The following is a 20683-nucleotide window of genomic DNA, read 5'->3' as shown; positions in this document are numbered from 1 at the left end:
TCACCGGCCAATAGGAGGGGAGGTAAGCGCAACTGTCGATGTGGTAAGAGAGATGTGGTTTGGTGTTTAGGTTATTGATAATATAAAAACCATCGCTGAAAACATCCATGCGAAATGGTATTTCTTATAGCTTTACCTATGTTTTCCCTGTAAACCGATCCAGTGTAACCGAGATAGTTTTGAAGACACATGGATCTTCGACATAGAACTATATTGTTATCAACATGAAAATAATTACTTTTAGCTATATATATATATATATTCCTAATTATTTTCTCTCTATTTGTTAGAGCATACCTCGGTTGAACCCACCAAACGTTGGGTATGTCAAGTTTGGTTGTCATATTTTAGTGAATCAAAACTCATTTTAAGAGTCGCTTGATTATGTACTAGAGTCAACTTCGTATAGGTTAGCTTGAAAGTATTAGGATATGAGACATTACAAGTATTGCGAAGACTTGAAGAAGTGAAGAAGCAAGGAGCTACAAAAATAACATCATCCTTCCACTTAAGGTTAGTGATATTTGACTTGAACTGTTTCATTCCCTAATGTATCTTTCAAGTCGTGCATATTGAAAACAAAACTGCGAAGCATGAACACTCTATATATACATAGTATTAAGGAATACAATACGAGGTTTATTGCTTAACCATTAAACTTTGTAGATAAGACATCGACATAATCGTCTGAATGCTATAAGTATTATTTATGGGTATGAGATGAGGATTTCATCATAGGAAACAATGTTTTACATGTGTTTTAAGGAAGTAAATTCATGAACTTGTTTTGCGAATCGAAAAGGAAATCCCCATGCGTTATTGCTACTTTTATTCATTGCATATATTTTGAACAACCAATACGTCTGATTAGTATAACCGATCATGACTTGTTTGTGTTCTTGGTAAAACTATTCAAAAAGGCCTGACTTATAATCATGTTTATATTCGTTGCGTAAGTGTTTTAAAATGCTTTTCAACGGTATAAAGTTTATAAAAAAACCGTGGTATAGTTTAAGAGATAAGTCGTTTCCAAATTTTACTAATTATTGCCCATAAGAGTATGATTGTAAAAAATACTTAAATATACTACACTTTCCTCCTTGCCTTAAAATTTGTGCAACCTCCCCACCCCCTTCTAACGTCCCAGCTCGCTCCTCCGCTGTTTTAAAGCCTGCTGCACCATCCCCCACCCCCCACCAACAGCTCCGCTGTTTTAAAGCTTGTTGCACCATCCCCACCCCACCAACAGCTCCGCTGTTTTAAAGCCTGCTGCACCATCCTAAAATTCCCCACACCGAAGGCGCAAGGGCAATATTTGGGACCAGATTAAAGGCCTAGTGTAAAATTTCAATAAGTTAATAGGGTTGAGATTTTTAAATCCTATCCGATTTAGCGAAGTAGATTTATTCATAGAATAGAAAGTTATTAAAACATCAGAATGTTCTAAATTTACATTTCAAAAATAAAATGTATAATTTAAATTTAAAGATTCCTATAATAACAAATATCTAAAAAAATTATCTTCAATTCAAGTATCTATCTTATAGAGAATTGGTAAAAAATAAGATAGTAGGTTGCATATTGTGTCTACAAGTTATACAAAATTAGAGATGAAACACCATGTTATATAATGTGAAGAAGAGACGAACAACTTATGATTAATATTTGAATAAGGCACCTTGATGTGGTGCTATCATATAATGATTATTTATATTATAAAAAGAAGTGGTGTGTGTAGCCTTACAAATCCGACCATCGATTTCGTCATCCAACGGCTCGGATCGATTCGTTATATGTTCTATTTAGACGTCCGTCCGATCCCGTTTTTAACATATAATTTTGGACGGCGCTGATTATGCCCGGCCCAACCAAAATTCCCTAATTTTACTTTGACCAGTTTTTAGGTTTCATGAACCGCAACCTAACCTTACCGTGACCAATTAAATTCGTGGTCTACTCGATTTGATTAGCCAGGACGCATGCATACACATTTGAGAACCCATTACTAAATTTTGTAATGGGCTAGACAACTATTACTAAATATCTATGTACATGGGCTCCACACCTCTCCCAAATTTTGCATGGACGCATGCATAAGGGTGAGCATTTGATCCATAATCCATGGATTTAACCTGGACCAACCGTTCATTTGCGGATGGGTGTCCGGACCGTTCGTTAATGGGTTGGATGCTGATGGAATTTTTGAAATCTAACGGATAAAGGATCGGGCCCGGATGCAACCTTGAAAATCCGTTGGACATCCATATCCGTTAAATTAAGGACATTTATATAGTTCTAGAAAATGTTATGGATCATTTAGGAATTTTTAAGATGTTTGCTTGGAGTGACGTACATCGCATTTTTATATTTGCATACACATATAAGATATATAGGTTTTATAAGGAGTCATTTGTGTAGCTTTATTTTCTTTACTATAAATTTTAACTAAAACAAATCCATTGGATTATCCGCATCCAATCCGTCCATCCGTGCATCCATTGAATGCAAATCCGTTGGATATGGATTGGATGTGGATGCCAAATTTGAAATCCGTAGTGCAATGGATTGGATGCGGATGAGGTGAAAACCGGTCCATACCGGCCCATGCTCACCCCAACATGCATACAGAGTTGCTAGACCTGCTTGCTAAAAGAACATCTACTTATCAAGTCAATAACTTCATTCCTCGTGTCGGTATTGGTGTATGCGGAGGACGACACGTTAATCATATTTAATATTAGTAAAGGAGATTCAATAAGCTAAGGTTCACGACAAACATAGAGTATTACTACCCCATTACGGCAGTATCCTGTGCTAGATTTAATTAGTTGATTTACCTCAGTTATATTTTTTGTATAAGATATGTATTAGAATTCTATTTACATAATGGTTTCTAAATTAACTACGTTTAGAATACAGGAAACACGAAAAGAAAAAAAAATATAAATTTTAGGAAGCTAGGAATATAGGAAATCAGTAAATCAAATCTTAATTAGGGAATTACATTTGACTCTTGATTTTCTAATCCACGGCCCCGGCTGCTATGGCCCGACTGACTAAACACGACCCGATCATTACATGTTGACTAAATTTTAATGCGAGGACTATATTCGACTCTAGATTTTCTAATCCACGGCCGGGGTCGTAGACCCCGGCTGCTATGACCCGACTGATCAAACACGAAACGATCATTACATGCTGACTAAAATTTTATGTGAGGATATTGACCGGCCGGCCGAATAATAAACAAAACTCAAAAAAGGTTGATCCCGACCGTAGACCGGGATGATACCTAGTTAATGCATATATCAGTGAAGCCAAAACTTAAAAATTTTGTTCTCAAATTGAGAACAAGATGTACTTATCACACTATACGGACGTTGGTTAACTAAATCAATTTATGCCGCTATGCTAGCTTCTATATATATGTATGATTAAGTCTTAGTGTGGTGTATATTTCATTCATCTGCTACCATGCGTGAATAGTGAATGGCCTTCGAGACTGCCGTGTCAATTAACCCTTGCAGTCAGGGCTGCAAAAACCAGCCCGCACCCGCCAATACAGTTGTGCACACCATGGTTGGGAGGGTGATCGGTGGAAGCTAAAATTACCCGACCTAACCTGCCCATGTCCTAGTCATAGATCACTTCATGTCATTATAACCGTTGATTAATGATACACTTATAACTGCAATACCCTAATTCTTTTCATGTCTTCTTTACAAACTAAAACATACCCTATTTCTTTTCATGTCTTCTTTACAAACTAAAACATTCAAGTTCCACCAGTCGCCGCACAACGCTTCCATAAGCATGGTCATCAATGAAGATCAGAGCTACAAGAACAACTACAAGAACAAGATATTCATATATTTATACACACCCTCCGTCTCAAATTAATTGAGCAATTGAGCTATCTGGTTTTAAATTGTCCCATAAATAATTGAGTTATTTCACTAATCAAGGGGATATCTCTAAAATTATCTTTTTAATTGATTACTGTTACTATAGAAATATGTATAATTTGATAGTCATGCTTATATTCGTTGTGTAGATGTTTTAAAATGTTTTTCGACGATATAAAGTTTATGAAAAACCGTGATATAATTTAGGAGATAAATCATTTCTAAATTTTGCTAGTTATTATCCACAAAGGTACAATTGTAAAAAATATTTAAATATACTCCCCTTCCTTCTTGTCTTAAGAATTGTGTAAACTACAACTAGCTCAATTAATTTGGGACAGAAGGAGTATATGACACCTTGATCCAGTACTTGCGACTCTTTTCTTTAACAACTACACGTACTAATCTAAGATTTCATCGATGAGCTAATGTATTTGGATTTTGGAAGATTTTACAATATAAATCAAATATGGTTTATGCTGATATGATCACTATCTTTCGATTCATTTTGGTTTTAAGGAAAGGTCATTCACAATTATTATTTTTATTTGATGGGGAAAGGTACTAGCAGCACCATTACTTTTGTGAAATCAAGTTTATCAATAACAGATCAAAATGATGTAAATAAAATATGGTTGGTTTATGCTGACATTGTACCTGTTATTCATTTGATTTGGTTAAGTGTATATATTTTGTTAAAGGATCTTGGGAAAACCTTATTACATGAACAAGCTATCAGATTCGATCAATGTATGATGTGTCGGTTGTCCAGAAGAAATAACCAGGTTCTGTTCAATGGTTAAGACCATACCTCTTTAAGATAACTTCAAAATAACTGACAATTAAATTGAGCACAAAAGAGTTAATTCTTCTATGATCCATTTTCAGGTGTAGACCGAGAAGCAGTCTCCTAGTAACATGGTTTTAAAAAGCATTTTGGGGCACGTATCAGGGCGCGCTTTTTTGCACCCCAATCTTAAAACGCTTTCTGAAGCGCTTTATAGGTTTCCATTGGTATATTAGAAAAGAAATAAAGACTAGAAACCCTATAATTAAGTCAGTTTACAAGCCCAAGAGTCTGTCCAATTACTTAAAAACCCCGAATTATTCTATAAAACCTGCCCAAGAGTCTGTCCAATTACTTAAAAACCCCGAATTATTCTATAAAACCGTTTCTTCTCCTAGTATATCTGGTTCCTTCTTCCTCCTCTAAAAAAAATCATCTTCTCCTCTTCAACCTTCATTTCTTCTTTATTTATATTTTGTGGGGCAGCGCTTTACTAACGCTTTTATAAGCGCTTTACGCTCTACTAAGAAAACGCTATCGCTATTTTAAACCTCGCCTAGTAATTCTAGAAGTAGTTTCCTAATCCTGGAAGGAAAACTTAGGAGTCCTATTTTTAGAAGATTACAACCATAGGAGAGCTTCCAAACCTATAATGAGTTGAATATAGAAATAGTGCTACCTATATAGATTGGGTAGGGCAGACAAAATACAATGAAGAAGAAAGGTAGAGCTCCTAGGGCTGAAACTACCTTGAAGGAAAACTTTGTGAAACTCTTCCACTTAAGTAACAAAACCAAGGTTCTAATTGCAATCTGTTTGTTCTTTCATTCTACTTTCAGCTATTCTATTCTCCATCCTATCGGGGTCTGAAAATTGATCATTTTCAGTGATAATGATGTGCAAAAAAAAATGGACCATCAATATACTATTATTATCCGTTACTCCAAAAGAATTCAAGGGGCCTACAACTCAGGCTAGTTTGACCCGACCAACAAAACACCGTGGCCATAGGCCCTATCTAATTTACCGGCTCAACTCCTGGGTCGTAAGCCCGAGTAATACCTAATTATTTTATAAATTTAACGGGTTGATCAATCTGACACACTAGCCAAGTCAGGACTGACAAAACAATATTATTTTAACGAAGTTAATAATTGATCACGGATTAGTCTATCTAAGTGCTGTTGTAATAGAATATGAATTACTTTAGACACAGTTATCTAGAGTTCCAAAAGAGATTGACACGTACCAGGGGTGTAGCACACATATGGATCTCGTTTACCCTGAACAGGCATCAGACTATCCACATAAGTTGAGAATTTCAAGCCGACGGCATCACGATCCCGATAAATCCCTTTGATTTCAACTTGTTTTTCGATGTTGTTTCTTTTCCGATTGTAATAATAAAGAGTCTCGAACTTAGTTTGTTGATTGAAGTTTTTGATGATCATGAGATCTGTCCCGATAATCGCTTCAAAAGATACATAATCATCGTACGAGTCCCACAAGTCAAATGGGAAATTAATTTTCTCTTCAATCCAGTTCCCATAATTTATGTCGCTGGTATTGACACCACTGTAAATCCATAGACCAATAGAACTACCATCCACTCTTTCTAATAAAGCTATATGCCCATCAATTTCTATTAAATCAACATAAATACAAATAGTTTGTATCCCTCCATTAACTGGATAATCCCGCCAACGATTATTGATGAAAGTAGGGATTACAATGACTTTGTTAAACTTTTCACCTCTAACATCAAACGCCATTATGACTTCATGAACTTTATGGTGTTCATCCAACCAATAAATAACACCATTAACATAAACAGATGCACCAACTATGTAACCAGGAGTAGAACTCTTATCAATTTGCCTCCATTCATTCTGAACTCCAACTGTTAAAACTTCACAATTTTGAACATCAAGACCGTATGGGTTCTCTTTAGAAATTTTTTGTTCTGTATTCATCGTCTCAAACACAGAAACAACTTTGTGTTCCTTAGTAGCTGGATCAAATCCGAATCCAAAACCCCACCTCATCCTAGAAGTGTCCACCGCTTGTCCATTATGATCTCTCATTAATTTCCTAGTCCTTGTTTCTAACCAAGATGTTTTATATCCTGTGCTAGGATTATAGACGAGAACAGAACCTTCAAAAGGTTTAACAAAACAGATCAACCCGTTTACCGGGTTCAGCATTAATGTTTCATCAAAAGTGTTATTCCTATCATCATCAGTAGCTTTACGACCTAATAAGGGAATTGCTGGCCCCCCTTGAAACAAGTCGCAAAAAAACAAATCCATTTTCCTTCCTAGAACAGAAGAAATAAGGAGTTTCGTACCTTCTCGGCGTGTTTTAGATCGCACAAGGTGCAAATCGATCAAGTATTTATCTTCTTTGATTAGAGATCTCCAATGTGTACATACCAATTTGAATCTCATTACCGATTTCACTGGAAGCCTGCTTAGAATGTCACACAAAATTAGATCGTCGCCACCAAAAATATCACCATAGCTGACCTTCATCTTCTTCCTATTCATTTTTTTTTATCGAATCTGGGTTTCCTGATCTCTCGATTCCAGTTGCAACCCTAGGGTTAGGTTTCAATCTCTCTTATCTTCCTGAAACTTCTTATATATATAGGCCTGGATATGGTTCTGTAACTTTCGGTTTAGGTCAAGGAATTAGAAACCGACTACTAGAAAAACGAAACAGTTTATTTGGATGGACAAAAAACACCTTCGAGGATTTTTGGAAATTTCTCCCACTTATCGAGGCGTTTGTATAGCCGTGCAGCTGCTAGAAAAATCTCGAAGGACAGCTGGTGCATTGACTTTATTACATGTACCCTACTGGTAAACTGACCTACTTTCCTCCGCAGAACGTAGCCCCATGGCACCATCTGAAATTCTAGTTACGGAAGTGAAAAACTACTACCAACCAAGGTTTGAAAAACGGCTGAAAAACATCAATTAAACGCTTTTTGTTCTAAACAATGCGTTTTTTGTCCCAAACGTGCTCACACCCGTGAATTACTTATTCTATTAATAAGCGACAAGTGTATCAAAATAGAGATGCATACAACAATCACTGGAGATGTTCGAAACAAGGTTTGTATTTGGATTCTATGTTATTAAAGTACCTTTGTTTTAGGTCTCCACATAATAAATACTCATAGTCTATTGAAGATGCTCTAACATTAATCCCTAAGATTACTCCATGAAAAACTCTCTTATAATAATTCCCCTAAGAGCAAGTCTTATGGTGGAATCCACCCATCTTCCATCTTCCATGCCGCCTCAGCATTTGGAACTGTGGATGGAAGCACAAATGTAATGGTGGAATAGTGGAAACGCTATTCTTAATGGAGCTAAAAAAACGCAATTAAGAATGGAGCTTTTTTTTTCAGCCGTTAAATTTCAACAACTCATTTTAAATTTACGGATAAAAAAACAACGCAATTCTTAATGGCGGTTTTTTAGCGCCAATCTTATTTGCGTTTAGCGCTATTCTTATTGGCATTTAGATGGATTCCACGAACCCTTCCACGAAATCATGGAACCGTCCTTGGATTTTTTGTGGAAAGCCCCAACTTGGAAGCCACTAGACTTGACATTTCATGATTTTTCCACACTTGGAATAGGTTGGATTCCACCATAAGACTTGCTCTAATAATTTTCCTATAATAATTCGCTGATAATTGTCCTATAATAATTCCCCTAAAAAGACTGTATTAAACGTCTTTGCAACTACATGGTCAGTCATGATGTTAATGTGCGAGCAGGAAGTTTTCTTTTTCATGGGTTAAGTGTGGTCGTTAAAAAAGGAGTTGGAGCCCAGCTTGTTGCTTGGCTACCGATTAGTTTCTTGTCTGATGATAATTTTTCCGAATAATATTTGATTTTTATTTTTATTTTTTTAAAGAATAAATCTTAACTAATAGAAGGAAAACATTTTAAATTACACCGACGTATTGGTAAGCGCGCAACAAGCTGCGACGAAAGTCCCAGGCGTCATGACATTATCGTACATGACTTTCTGGACTCTCTTGAGAAGTCCACCGCGTAAGGAGCCAGACAAAAAGATATATATTTTTTTTTCAAGCACGAGATTTAGGAAAATTTTAATGTTCACGTTGGTGAAAATTACGGTTTTCATTGCTTTTCACAATTAGGGATGGGTGATAATTGTAATTTTTTATTCCTACTTATTACTTCTAATGAAAATCACAACTATCACTAGTTACGAATGTCTAATTTAACGCTTTTGTTAACCTATAATATACCCGTATATAGGTTAGGGAATAGTAAACAACTACTATAAATTTGTATTCATTTTATAAATTCTTTTGGGGACTGTTGCAATCAGTTTAGTATACATGGATTATAGGAATTAGCTTTGGTATTCCGTTACTACCCTTTGAGTTTATAAAATAAAAAACTACTGCATTTATGATGGTGAGCACAGTTTTCTAACAGGTTAATTGAGACCCTTTATTAGTCCATTGAATCAAAAAGAGAGTTTTTTATTAGTCCATTGAATCAAAAAGAGTGTTTTTTATTAGTCCATTGAATCAAAAAGAGTGTTTTCTGGAAGCATCATTCCGTAAACCTCTTTTGTTTTCTAACAGTTTCCCCATACATTCTTCATACATTTTTCTGGAAGCATCATTGTAAGCTAATGCAGCTTCAATCGCATTTGAAACTCTCATCCTTCTTTCTTCGTTCTTTTAGCTGGTTCCATGTATACTTCTTTTAGCTGGTTCAGTTTTATTGCGTCTACGCTTTTTGTTAATCCTAAAGCACCACAAAAACAAGCAAGGTCAAAATTTTAATCACAAACACAATTTCATCAACAAAAATAACGATAAGCCCCCAAACCCTTAGAACCCCAAAATCAACAACAAAAAGCTAATTAACAAACTTAAAACCGTAAAAAAGACGTAAAAAAGAGAAATTTTAAGAACATACCTGTCAACACCTTGATTCATTCACGGAATTTGATCTTCAATCATATATCTCACTATTAGTTTCTAAAATTTAATAATTTCTAAACTACTGTAAGTATACAAATCTCATATTTACTTTTCTAAACAGGGTGTTAATGGATCTTCGCTTTATCAATTGAACTAAAACCAGATTAAAACGTGATAAGCTAAGTTAAGATGAAGATGAGATTACATTAGAGTTTTGTAGAGATAAAACAAGGTGAACAGATAGTCGATTGGTTAAACAATATTTAAATAGATAGTTTTGTAGGGATAATTAACTTAAAATGACGATGCAGTTAGGGAATAAAAACGGAGAAGAAGAAGAAGACGGATATAATTAAGGAGGAGATTTCGTGAATCGTGACTGGCTTTATTATTCTGTAACAAAATCTATAAGGGTATTACTGGAACTTAAGTTCCAAATAAAGAGAAAATTAATTTATGCTTAATTTAATACCAGATTATCATTCCCTATGAAACTAAAAGTCGGGACCCCTAATTTAATTGATGTTTTCATTTGTAATCATGTAAAGTTTGTGAAAATTCATTTTATTAAAAGTGAAAATACATCTTATCATTACGATTGAAAATTCAAATTTTCACATATGTTGCATCAGAAATAACTCGTGTCGTAATGGCACGGCATGAAACTGAATAACATGTGTTTGAAAAATACGATTTAGCTTATACCATTGTTAACATTCGACTCTATTTGAATTAACGTACATGCATATTATTATTCAAAAAATTTGATGGTGAGACCTGATCATATTTAACCGGTTCCCAAGGAAATGAACCATCTTATTTTATTATGCTGACAACTTTTTTTAGTGTTATTTTTTATTTCCAAGTTGATAAAAATATAATTAATTTATTGAGATAATAATATAATATCAAGTGTACATGTTTGTAACAGTAAAGATATAAGAAATAATCTAGAACTTCTTATTCTTCTTGTTCAGATTTAGTCTTTTTGGACTAGATCTGAGCAAGGATATTCAGTTTTTTATGAATAAAAGTAGTCTAATTTGTAGTTTTAGGTTTTGTTTTTGTTGTTTTTGGTGTCTATGGACACGTTTCTTCGCTATTTGGGCGATTTTTTCTTCGTCTTTAGGACGATTTTCTCTTCGCTCTAATAGCGATTCTCTCAAATCTCCATGGTGATTCTTGGCTTGCTATTCTCGATTCATCAAGAACATCAATGATTCTGGTCGGATTCGCTTTGGATTCATCTTCAACAAGAGGGATTTAGGGCATCCGGATTCGTTTGGATCTACAAGATTTTGGGCACATTACTCCATTTTATTTGGAGCATCTCTTATTGAAGAAGATAATTATTTCAAATGGTCGGAGTTGATTCCGGTTCACACCATCATTCGTCAATACTACAGGTACAAAAATTGGATATCTTTGTGGTGCATGGTTCTTTCTCTTCGCGATGTATTTGCAATTGATGTCATCATTTATATTTGAGTTTGAATTATTTTGTGTCTTGGTGTTTTTGATAATCCTGTAAACAAACATGTAATCACTATTTAGGTTTGAATGAATTGAAATTTGATTTCCAAAAATAAATAAATAGTAATAATCTTGATTATTTATTTTCATATTTAATTTTTCTTTTATGATTCTAATTATGAGGGAATTCAATCAATATAGATACTTATAATAAAAAGAGGTTACAACTATGACATATGTTAGATGTCTTTGTCAGGGATGAGACTGAGATGGTCGGATCATCTGTTTGTCTCTCAAAATATTATTTGTTCATCTAAAATGCTCAAAAACCCCTTTTGTTTTATATTATAGATCCCAAGTTCCTTTTGAATCACCCATAAAAATCCAGCATTCTTGGTGCATTTAATTTGTAACTTTATAATAAATTTCGGTGTTTCGAGCAATTGATCGACAAATCAAGTTTACTTATGGATCCTTCCTTATAAATTAATCTCCATGATTTATCTCATCCTTAGGTTCCATAATTTTCCAATCCAAAGTATATATTTTAAGCCTGAAACAACACGGCTCATCTCAAAAGCCGTTTAACATTCGTAAAATCGAGCAATAGTGTAACTTATTATAAGGACAACTCTTATGATATGGAGGTAATTCATAACTTGAGGAGTATCCATATGCGCAACAAAAAGTGGAGTTACAACCCACTATGGATAAAAATAAAAAACAATAATCCATCTGGTCATGAAGTGGTTAAAAAAAGTAAAAATTAAAATTAGCAAAGCTTATATCCGTCCGTCATGAAGAGGTTGTATTTTGCAACGTTTGTATCTTGTCCCTGATCACCTTTTTGGAAAAAGAATCATATAAAGAAATTAAATATATATATATACACTAGTCCTTACGGCACGGTCCATGATGTTGGTTCATTTTTAATATATCGTATAATTTGTGTCCCAAATACTTATCAACTCCTTATGATTTAATATGGTTTTGTCATAAAAATAGTGGTGTTTTCCTATATCGACGGTTCTCTATAGTTTGGACATATAAAAAACGGTCCAGATTGATCATAAAGGTTTTGAGATTTGGGGAGATTTATATTTTGCGTGTATAAAGAATGACCACGATTAAGCTTTCCAATAATAGTGTTTCACTCGAACCATGGGGAGAAAAAACGTAATAACTCATACATGAAAACCCATTTATTTAATTTGAAACCGCTCATCCCCTTTTATCACGGCATTAACTTAAATGTTTTTGGTAACTGAAATAAAGATGAGATTTCATTTGTGCAATCCAAACCTCCCAGCTTTTGGGTTAATCACTTCCCTTCAACGACGCTTTCTTTTTCTTCATTTTTGTAATTCAGATCTTAAAGGTATGATTAAGTTTTTTATTTCCATTTCTTAAGCACTAGAAATAACCCGTGCCATAACGGCACGATATGAGACAAAATAATAGTTGGTCATAAGGATTTAAATAAATATTACAAACTATAATGAGACTTATTTTGACCCATAAGAACTTGTTTAGATATTTGTCATCCAGATAATTATAAATTCGTTACGCTTATAATTAATTAAAATAATAATTACTGATAAAAACGGCAGGTGTATTGTTATGATTTGCCTAAAATACCTTTATTCGATCCTAAGAGATTACACATACAATCTTTAGTCGATACCCAAAGATTGGTGGTCTGTGATACTATTGTGTTGTATTCAGAATATTATGCTGAAACTTCTCAGAACATTGTGTTGAAACTTCGTCGATATTTGCAACCATTTCCGATGCAATATAACACCACTATGCACGTTTTTCATATTCGATATTTCCAACACCAAATAAGGAGTTGAGAAGCTAGAGGTGAATAATGATACTAAAAAAATACTTGGTGACATTGATAGGTCAATATTTAAGGTTTTGATAACGATGCTCAATCGTGTTTTATGGAGGAAAAGACAATCAGGATCAATAAGATAAAGATAAAAAACTTAGTAGATGTAGAGAACAAAGGAAATCACCATAAAAGTCAGGGAAGTTTATGAAAAAATTAAGGCTTCAGTGTCAACTTTGAAAATGAATGTTATTCCGAGCTAGATTGTTGTCCCACTTGCAACGCTGCAAAGAACGCAAACTTGTGAGTCTACGTATCCTAGCTAGGACAATTATAAGCTTTAAAATAACATTTTTTTTCTCTAAATTAAAATTAGGCTATGACTGAGGTGAAAAGTTTTGGTGATTCATTTTTTTTGGTTATTTCCAAGAAGGAGGATCCATGGACACTCTTAGATGGACACTATCATACATGATTTGTGTCATTTTCGCCGCAAAAACCAAACGACAATGAATTTAAATCTAACATTTTGATGATACGTTCCTCTTATAAGACTCTACATTCCTACCAAAAATGAACACAATTCGAGATGTATAAGACCACCATCTACGCCTTAGAATATCAATCGTTAAACGTTAATGGTTGAAATTAACATCCGTAGATGGTGAGGTTTCGTTCTCGAATTGTGCTCATTTTTTGTAAGAATGTAGAGTCTTATAAGGAGACGTATCATCAAAATGTTAGATTTAAGTTCATTGTCGTCTGAGTTTTGCGGCGAAAATGACACAAATCATGTATGATAGTGTGCATAGATCCTCCCTCTTTCCAAGAAAAACAAAATGAGTCAAATTGAAATGATTTTTTTGATTTTTAACATAATGTTCTTTGTTCTTCATTTTTTGCAGGTTGAGGAAGGACAATTGATTTGTTTCAAGGAAGATATAACGGTTTTACATGTTGTAGCTGCAAATGTTTTAATATTATTGTTTTTTTGTAGGTTGATAAAGGTGGATAATTCATTTTAAAAAAATATAAGTTGTTTTCTTTATGAATAAAAAATATGAGTTTATATAGTTGTATCATTTAGTTGGTAAGCATTTTTTGTTGGCACATTAATTTTAATTTGTGAGGAACTAATTATAAGGATTATATGCATATATCCATAATTGAAGGAGGTTAAAAATCTAATTTATAAATAACTCGTGCCGTAACGACACTGCATTAGTCTGATCTAAGACTGATGTAAATTTTTTTCTAAACTTTTAATCGTTCAATTTCGATAAAGTTTTCTATTTTGTTTCAAGAAAAAATAATTTACATGGAAACATAATAAAATTAGCCATATACATCACCCAAAATCCAACAACCGAGTTATTCAAGTAATAGCGTATACATGTATATCACTTCTGATCATACTTACCTTGCCACCACTAAATCCAACTAATATTGCATATCTAGATTGTTATAATATTTTATACGTAAAACCACTAACCTGTTTTCTTTTTTGTATTTAATATTCAATTAATATTTTGAGTTACGATGTGATCAACTAATTAAAGTTCAATAAATTTTGGTTTATAATGAAAGAGGTTACAAATACCACGATCGTTGGATGTCTTTTATTGGGATGAGACTGGGATAGTCAGATGCAGCGTTTGTCTCTCAAAATGTTATCTAGAGATAACCCGCGCCGTAACGGCACTGCTTTAATCTGACCCGCGACTGATGTATTTTTTTCAGACTTTTAATTTTTCAATTCCGAGAGAGGTCTCTATTTTGTTTCAAGACAAAATAATATCCATGCAAACACAATTAAATCATCCATATACATCACCAAAAAAATCCAACAACCAAATTACTCAAATAATAGTGCAAATATATACATCAACTCTTATCATATTCACCTTGGCACTAATAAATCCAACTAATGCATGTATGATAACATTATATACTTTAAAACATTAACCTTTCTTTCTTAGCATTTAATATTTCAATTAACACTTTGAGTTATGGGGTGATAAGTTAATTAAAGGTCCATTAATTTAGGTTCATAATGGAAGAGGTTACAAACACCACAACCGCTAGATGTCTTTTGCTAGGATGAGACTGGGGTGGCCGGATCACATGTTTGTCTCTCAAAATGTTATCCGTCCGTCCAATGCTCAAAAACCTATGCTGTTTTGTATTATAGATAATTAGGGATTTCACAATTGATTTGGTTTTGTTTTTACCTTGATTGATTGTAAAGGTATGATTAAGTTTCTTAATTTGTATTTCCTTGGCATAGTTAAGGCTTCCACAATAGATTATTGTGTGTTTTTACCTTGATTTCGTTTGATTGAATTCCTCTCTTCAAACTCTCCCCACTCTATAAAGATATCTATTTTTGGATTTTTATGACACTTCTTTCCATTTTCCCCCGAGTTTTCAGAAAGTTTTCTTTTTTTCTACAAATCAGTACTTTATAATCGCTAGAATTTAACTTTTTATTTGTGTTGTTTCTTTCTTTTTAGGTCAGAAGTTTTGTTTTCCTAAAAATCGAAACTAAAACTTGGTTATTTGAGGTTTGACTTCTATCGGTTTCATGAATTTCATGGGGATTATGATTATCATTTTGATAAGATTATATTTCTGCGTAATACATCCATGCATTGTTATTTACCATTTTGATTTAATAGGATCTATTGATTTAGTTGTGATATTAGATGATCTCATGTAAACATGTAACTTTGAGCCTTTAAAAATACCAGTTATTGATTACGTTATGCTCCAACGTGTTCAATTTTTTTGGTGTTGTTCTTTTCTCTTTGCTCTCCTTCATTAAGAGACGTGTGGGTATTTTGGTGCAGGTCTTTTAGTTTAACGAATTAGCTTCATCTACTGAAAAAGTATCTCGTGGCTGATTCAAAGGCACGATCTAAAGAGATTGGTAATTTCTTCGTAATATAGTCTTTTAGAATGATGTATCATTTTTCGTTAGTTGTTGAACTTTTAGTTTTTATTCCTTTGCTAATGTCTTTTTTTTTAAAATAAATTGCGTTTTAGGCTTTTAGCTTATTGTCTTTTCTAAAATCCATTGTGTTTGAACCTTTAAAATAGAATAAGAGTGTTATGAAATGGGTATTTATTAGATTTGATTTCACATCAATTTTTTATTTTTGTTAATTTTAAGTTGTTAATATTGTGGTTGGATAGTTGGTCTCATTCGGTATACTTCGACCATGGCAATGCTTAAGGAAAGAATTGTTACTGATTAGCCAAAGGGCTTGAATTTGCTTATCTGTTTGGTTTCGCTGGTGAAAATGTTTGATTGAGATCATGTTGCACCTCTTTGTTTTTTCTTTCATTGTTGTGTACTTTTAATTTTATTGTGTTGTGATTTTACATTCCAATTTATGCTTTTGTGCAAGGGAGTGGTACTCTGGAAGAGAAACCAGGAGAAGCCATAAGTTTCGCCTCCTATTAAGGCTTGATCTTCATCTAAACTGCACAATGTATATAAGAGACGGGTGTTTTTTTTGGTATGAACATATATCTACATTTTCAGCATAAAATAAAGGATTCTTCAGAACACGACGGCGAAACTCCTAAATTTGATCCTTGTAGTATGTAAGTACATTAACTGACAAATATTTGTAATATTTTTGGCAGTGTTGACCTCAAGGGACTCTAAATTTGTAGCATGTTTGATTTTAAACGGTGTTTTTGGTCTAATTGGTTTTGCAATCTTGACTCATTTCATCAAAAATTTAGAACACAAGACTAAACTTTGCGGGATATCAAGTGTTTAATGTGGTGCTGGTGCAAATGATACAATTATCAACCTTAGTGTTTCTGGTGAGTGTTTCAATGGTCTGAAATTGGACATTTTGATTTAACGACATTATTTTAATTTGAATGTTGATGAAAGATTAGAGTCCTCAACATGGTTAAGTTGTCTTGGCTGCTTGATGTATTGAAAGGCATCCATAACATAGGGTACACATTTCTTTTGGAGATTATCAGAGTTAAGCATCAAAATATAGGTGTCATATTATATATATTTGAGTTGTTTGAGAAGTTCTGATTGAGAGTCAAGTAGTTGAGTTGTTTGAAGATTATCAGAGCTAAGCATCACTTCCTCAGGATAACTGTAATGATTTTAATACTCTGTTAAGGAATCCTCTTGGTGCTAGCCTTAGCCCAGTTGATCCCAATGATGTACCTCTGGAGTAGGTTGCTCTTCCTTGAGCTTCCCATACTCTATTTTCTATAAAAAAAACAAAGAGAGTCAAGTAGTTGTTTTAATTGAAACATTATCGTTGTCGTATAGTGGAGGTTTGTGTTTATCATTATTCGTTGGTAAATTTAATTATTTTTGTGTTGATGTGTTACGATCATTAAACATTTACGAAACTTACCTTGAAATAAGTTTGCAAGGGTGATGGCATTTTCCGATGTTACCTTGAGCGCACCAATTGAAATTTAGTGACAGATTATTATTTTTTAGTCTGATTGCAAAGTATGGTGTCTATAAGTGTGTGTGCCAATTTGTTGGCGAAAATTAGAGTAGAGTATAAAAGATTGGGGTCTATTATTAATAATAGGTTGAAGAAAATTTTGATGTAATTGGTTTAAGGGTATATGAGGTATGATGCATTTCTTTGTAAGTAATGAATATCAAAAGTGATCTAAACGGAGTAAACTTGGTCACCATTTTGTTCTTTTTTTCTTCACCTATTTACCTAATTTTCTTGGTTTAAATCAAGCAATGATCTATTTGGTGTTGTTTATCGTGCATTTTTTCTTCACCTACCTAATTTCTTTAGTTGGAATCAAGCAAAGACCTCATTTGGTGTTGTTTATTTTTGCAGGATTGCATGCTTTGTTGGCGTGGAATATGTCTTCAATGGTTTTCATAAATTAGCTACCATCATGCCACCTCATGATAGTAAAATCCGGAACTTTCCAAATCTATCAGATTTGGTTTTCTAGCTTCCTAAAATGTTGAATGACATTTTTTAAACCTGGCGTTTTTAGGGGCCACCCCAAAGGATTTAGGGGCCATCAATTTATACCCAGCCAAAGACTCTAGTTAAGGGGTACCCTATATGATATTGAAGTTACATAAATGCCCTTCTGGTAAAACTGTATAAAAACCAAATCAAAAACAATTCTACTTATTTCAACTTTTCTTCTTCCAGTTTCATATTATCTTCCGATTGTGGAAGAAAAAAAAAATTCCTCGTTCAACCGAAACATCGCCGCGAATCGTAAAATCAAAACATCGTCGATTCGATTATAAAACAATGGATAAGAGAAATGAAACCCACCGACCTAGAACCAAAAATGTTGCTCGGGGTATCGATCCAAACATTGGAATTTTAGCAAGAAATAAAGAAATTCTTGCTGCAAATGAAGAAGAACGCGAAGAAGTACCCGGCAATGTAGTCGGTGGTGGCGATTCCGAGACTCAAACACTTCGTCAACTTCAAATGGTCCCAATTAGGTAAGAATTTATCATTTTTGGGGTTTATTTCGCTTTAGTTCGTCGAATCGAGAAAAAAAATTTCTAAGGTTTTCGGTTATTTATCCATATTCGGACGATATGCATGCTCATTTACTTCCGAATGTAGTCGTGTTCTTCATTTTTCAAGAACATCGACAGTATTCGGGAGAAAGATTTGATGATTATCTGCCGAATATTGGTGGCCATATCTTCCTGGATACAAACTGCTAATAATCGGTAGTTTAATGAATTTTTTGGCTACCGAATTTATTTAAGTAGACACAAAGTATTCGGAAGAACATTCACTACCGAATGTATATATTGAAAACATCTCAAAATTTCTGATATAGGAAAAATCCCATTTTGGGGCCAGTATTTATTCGGAAGACAATATAATGTTTTATACCTCCGATTGTGTAGGATAAAATTTTAGAGTTTCTGAACTCCAGTTGATGAATATTCGGTTGTAAACATGTTTAGTTATATTCCGATTGTTTTTCATTCGGAAAAAATATGTGTCTTCTTACTTCCGAATTTGTACATTCGGGTTATAGATGTGCACTTTGTCTTCCGATTGTGTAGGATGAAAAATTTACAGATTCTGAATTCCAATTGATGTATATTCGGTTGCAAATATGTTTAGTTAGTTTCCGATTGTTTTGTATTCGGGAACAATATGTGTCTTCTTACGTCCGAATGTGTACATTCGGGTTATATTTCCATAATTTGTCTTCCGATTGTATAGTTTGTAAATATTGTTCCTTTCTTTCGGTGGCTAGGTACTTAGTTTTATTTCCGATTATATATAATCAGAAATATCTTTTTGATATTACTACCGAATATACAGGCCAGAAAAACTATAGTTTACTGAACTCCAAATGACGCATATTCGGTAGGAAATGATCCATATCTATTTCCGAATGTTGGGTATTCGGTAGATAGGTACTCAGTTTTGTTTCCGATTATATATAATCGGAAATTATGTTTGGAAATTACTACCGAATATACACAATCTATTTACTAAAACTTGATTTCTTATGTATATAGGCATGGATCTATGACCACTTCCCTATCCTGAAGTTGGCCGGAGAGAACCCGGGGTGGTGCAAAGGTACTCCTAGAGGAACAAAGTATATATTTGAAGACAACCGTTCTAGGAAAAAAGAGCAGCAGTTGATTCGCATGAGGGAGATTTTGGACCAATTGAAGGCCTCGGACGTATGCTTTGATCCATACAAGGAAGATCGAGCCAATGGGCATATAAATTTTCGGTCGGACTTGTCCATTTATTTTGGACCATTGTGGCACCCCACAGGATATGTGATGTATAACCCCTCTAGGGTGATGCGATAACACGGGTATATACAACAACAACCTCTGGAGAAAATGGGGGATTACTACAAATTGGAGTTGGAGTTGTGCTCTTCTAGTGGTGATAATCTTACAATTGTTCACAGAGGCCCTCCTACTGTTCTTGATAACTGGGATAAGAGGAATGACTTCATTATCGACACTGGTAGACGAACCAACCGAGGTGATGAAATTTCTCCAGACTATATGAGTTGGTATAACAAGGTATCACATCCTTTGGTTATCCGTGAAATCAAATCCAACACTACTGCGGCGGGTTCAAGTTATAATTGTATCATCAAAGACAAACCAGCTGGTTATGATAGACTGGTGCGTGTTCTTATATTTTTGTTCATTTTATATGATTCCTATAAATCTTAGGTAATTACCGTTTGATGTTATGTCATTACGTATAAAAAACAGGTGAATAGGTTCAAGCGTGTTTCCAAAATGTTAACTGCATGCCTGAAGAGCGGAGATCCCGTGCCAGCTGAGAAGATCAAAGAGGATAGAGATCTAGTTGATAATATGGATAACGAAGATTATGCTGCCCAGTTTGGGGAGAAAGTCACGAAGAGGCATCCGCCCAAGGTGGCAGTATCAAAGACGGGTAAAAGAACTCGAGCTTCATCGAGCGCTGAAGCTGCTCCAACTGAAGGTGCTCAAACCCGTGGTCGTGCAGGACTGGAAGGTAGTCACGGTCGTAAAGTAAAGAAGAGCAGATAAATGACAATGATTTTTGTTGTACATTCGGAAATTTGTTTGGGTAACTAAGTTAGACAAGTTCAAATGACAATGATTTGTGTGTTATATTCGGAATATTTGGTAACTAATTTAACTTCCGATTATTTCAATTTCAAAA

At 34.1% G+C, this 20683-nt stretch overlaps 1 protein-coding gene and 2 long non-coding RNA genes across 5 annotated transcripts; 1 reads left to right on the top strand and 2 right to left on the bottom strand.

Moving 5' to 3' along the window:
• Nucleotides 1–1163: 1163 nt before the first annotated feature.
• On the bottom strand, nucleotides 1164–7425 carry LOC113313223 (putative F-box protein At5g52610). Of its 2 annotated transcripts, none has more exons than XM_026561965.1 (2): nucleotides 5942–7424; nucleotides 1164–1334 (listed from the first exon to the last, which is right to left on the bottom strand). In XM_026561965.1, exons 1-2 carry the CDS (start codon nucleotides 7236–7238, stop codon nucleotides 1327–1329), a joined length of 1305 nt encoding a protein of 434 aa, XP_026417750.1. In that variant the 5' UTR covers nucleotides 7239–7424; the 3' UTR covers nucleotides 1164–1326. The 2 variants fall into 2 exon arrangements, with proteins under 2 accessions (XP_026417750.1, XP_026417749.1); XM_026561964.1 differs by having other exon boundaries at nucleotides 1219–1279; nucleotides 5942–7425.
• A 1812-nt stretch (nucleotides 7426–9237) lies between these two features.
• On the bottom strand, nucleotides 9238–10005 carry LOC113308896. The gene is made up of 2 exons (XR_003340164.1): nucleotides 9669–10005; nucleotides 9238–9494 (listed from the first exon to the last, which is right to left on the bottom strand). It is a non-coding gene; the product is annotated as an uncharacterized LOC113308896 (long non-coding RNA).
• Nucleotides 10006–15506: 5501 nt separating this feature from the next.
• Nucleotides 15507–18092, top strand: LOC113308421. Of its 2 annotated transcripts, XR_003339788.1 has the most exons (4): nucleotides 15507–15912; nucleotides 16394–16592; nucleotides 16737–16820; nucleotides 17837–18092. It is a non-coding gene; the product is annotated as an uncharacterized LOC113308421 (long non-coding RNA). The 2 variants fall into 2 exon arrangements; XR_003339787.1 differs by lacking the exon at nucleotides 15507–15912 and having other exon boundaries at nucleotides 15927–16592.
• The last annotated feature ends 2591 nt before the right edge of the window (nucleotides 18093–20683 follow it).

Source organism: Papaver somniferum, chromosome 9, assembly GCF_003573695.1.
Source record: "Papaver somniferum cultivar HN1 chromosome 9, ASM357369v1, whole genome shotgun sequence".
Taxonomy (NCBI): domain Eukaryota; kingdom Viridiplantae; phylum Streptophyta; class Magnoliopsida; order Ranunculales; family Papaveraceae; genus Papaver; species Papaver somniferum.
This window is presented reverse-complemented; position numbering and strand designations above follow the sequence as displayed.

Excerpts from the sequence above, each read along its gene's own strand:
- LOC113313223 (XM_026561964.1), bottom strand. The coding sequence starts at position 7,238 with ATGAATAGGAAGAAGATGAAGGTCAGCTATGGTGATATTTTTGGTGGC. Across the intron at positions 1,280-5,941 it reads ATATGTGTGCTACACCCCTG|GATGGTGCAGCAGGCTTTAA; the intron begins GTACGTGTCAAT and ends GGGGAATTTTAG.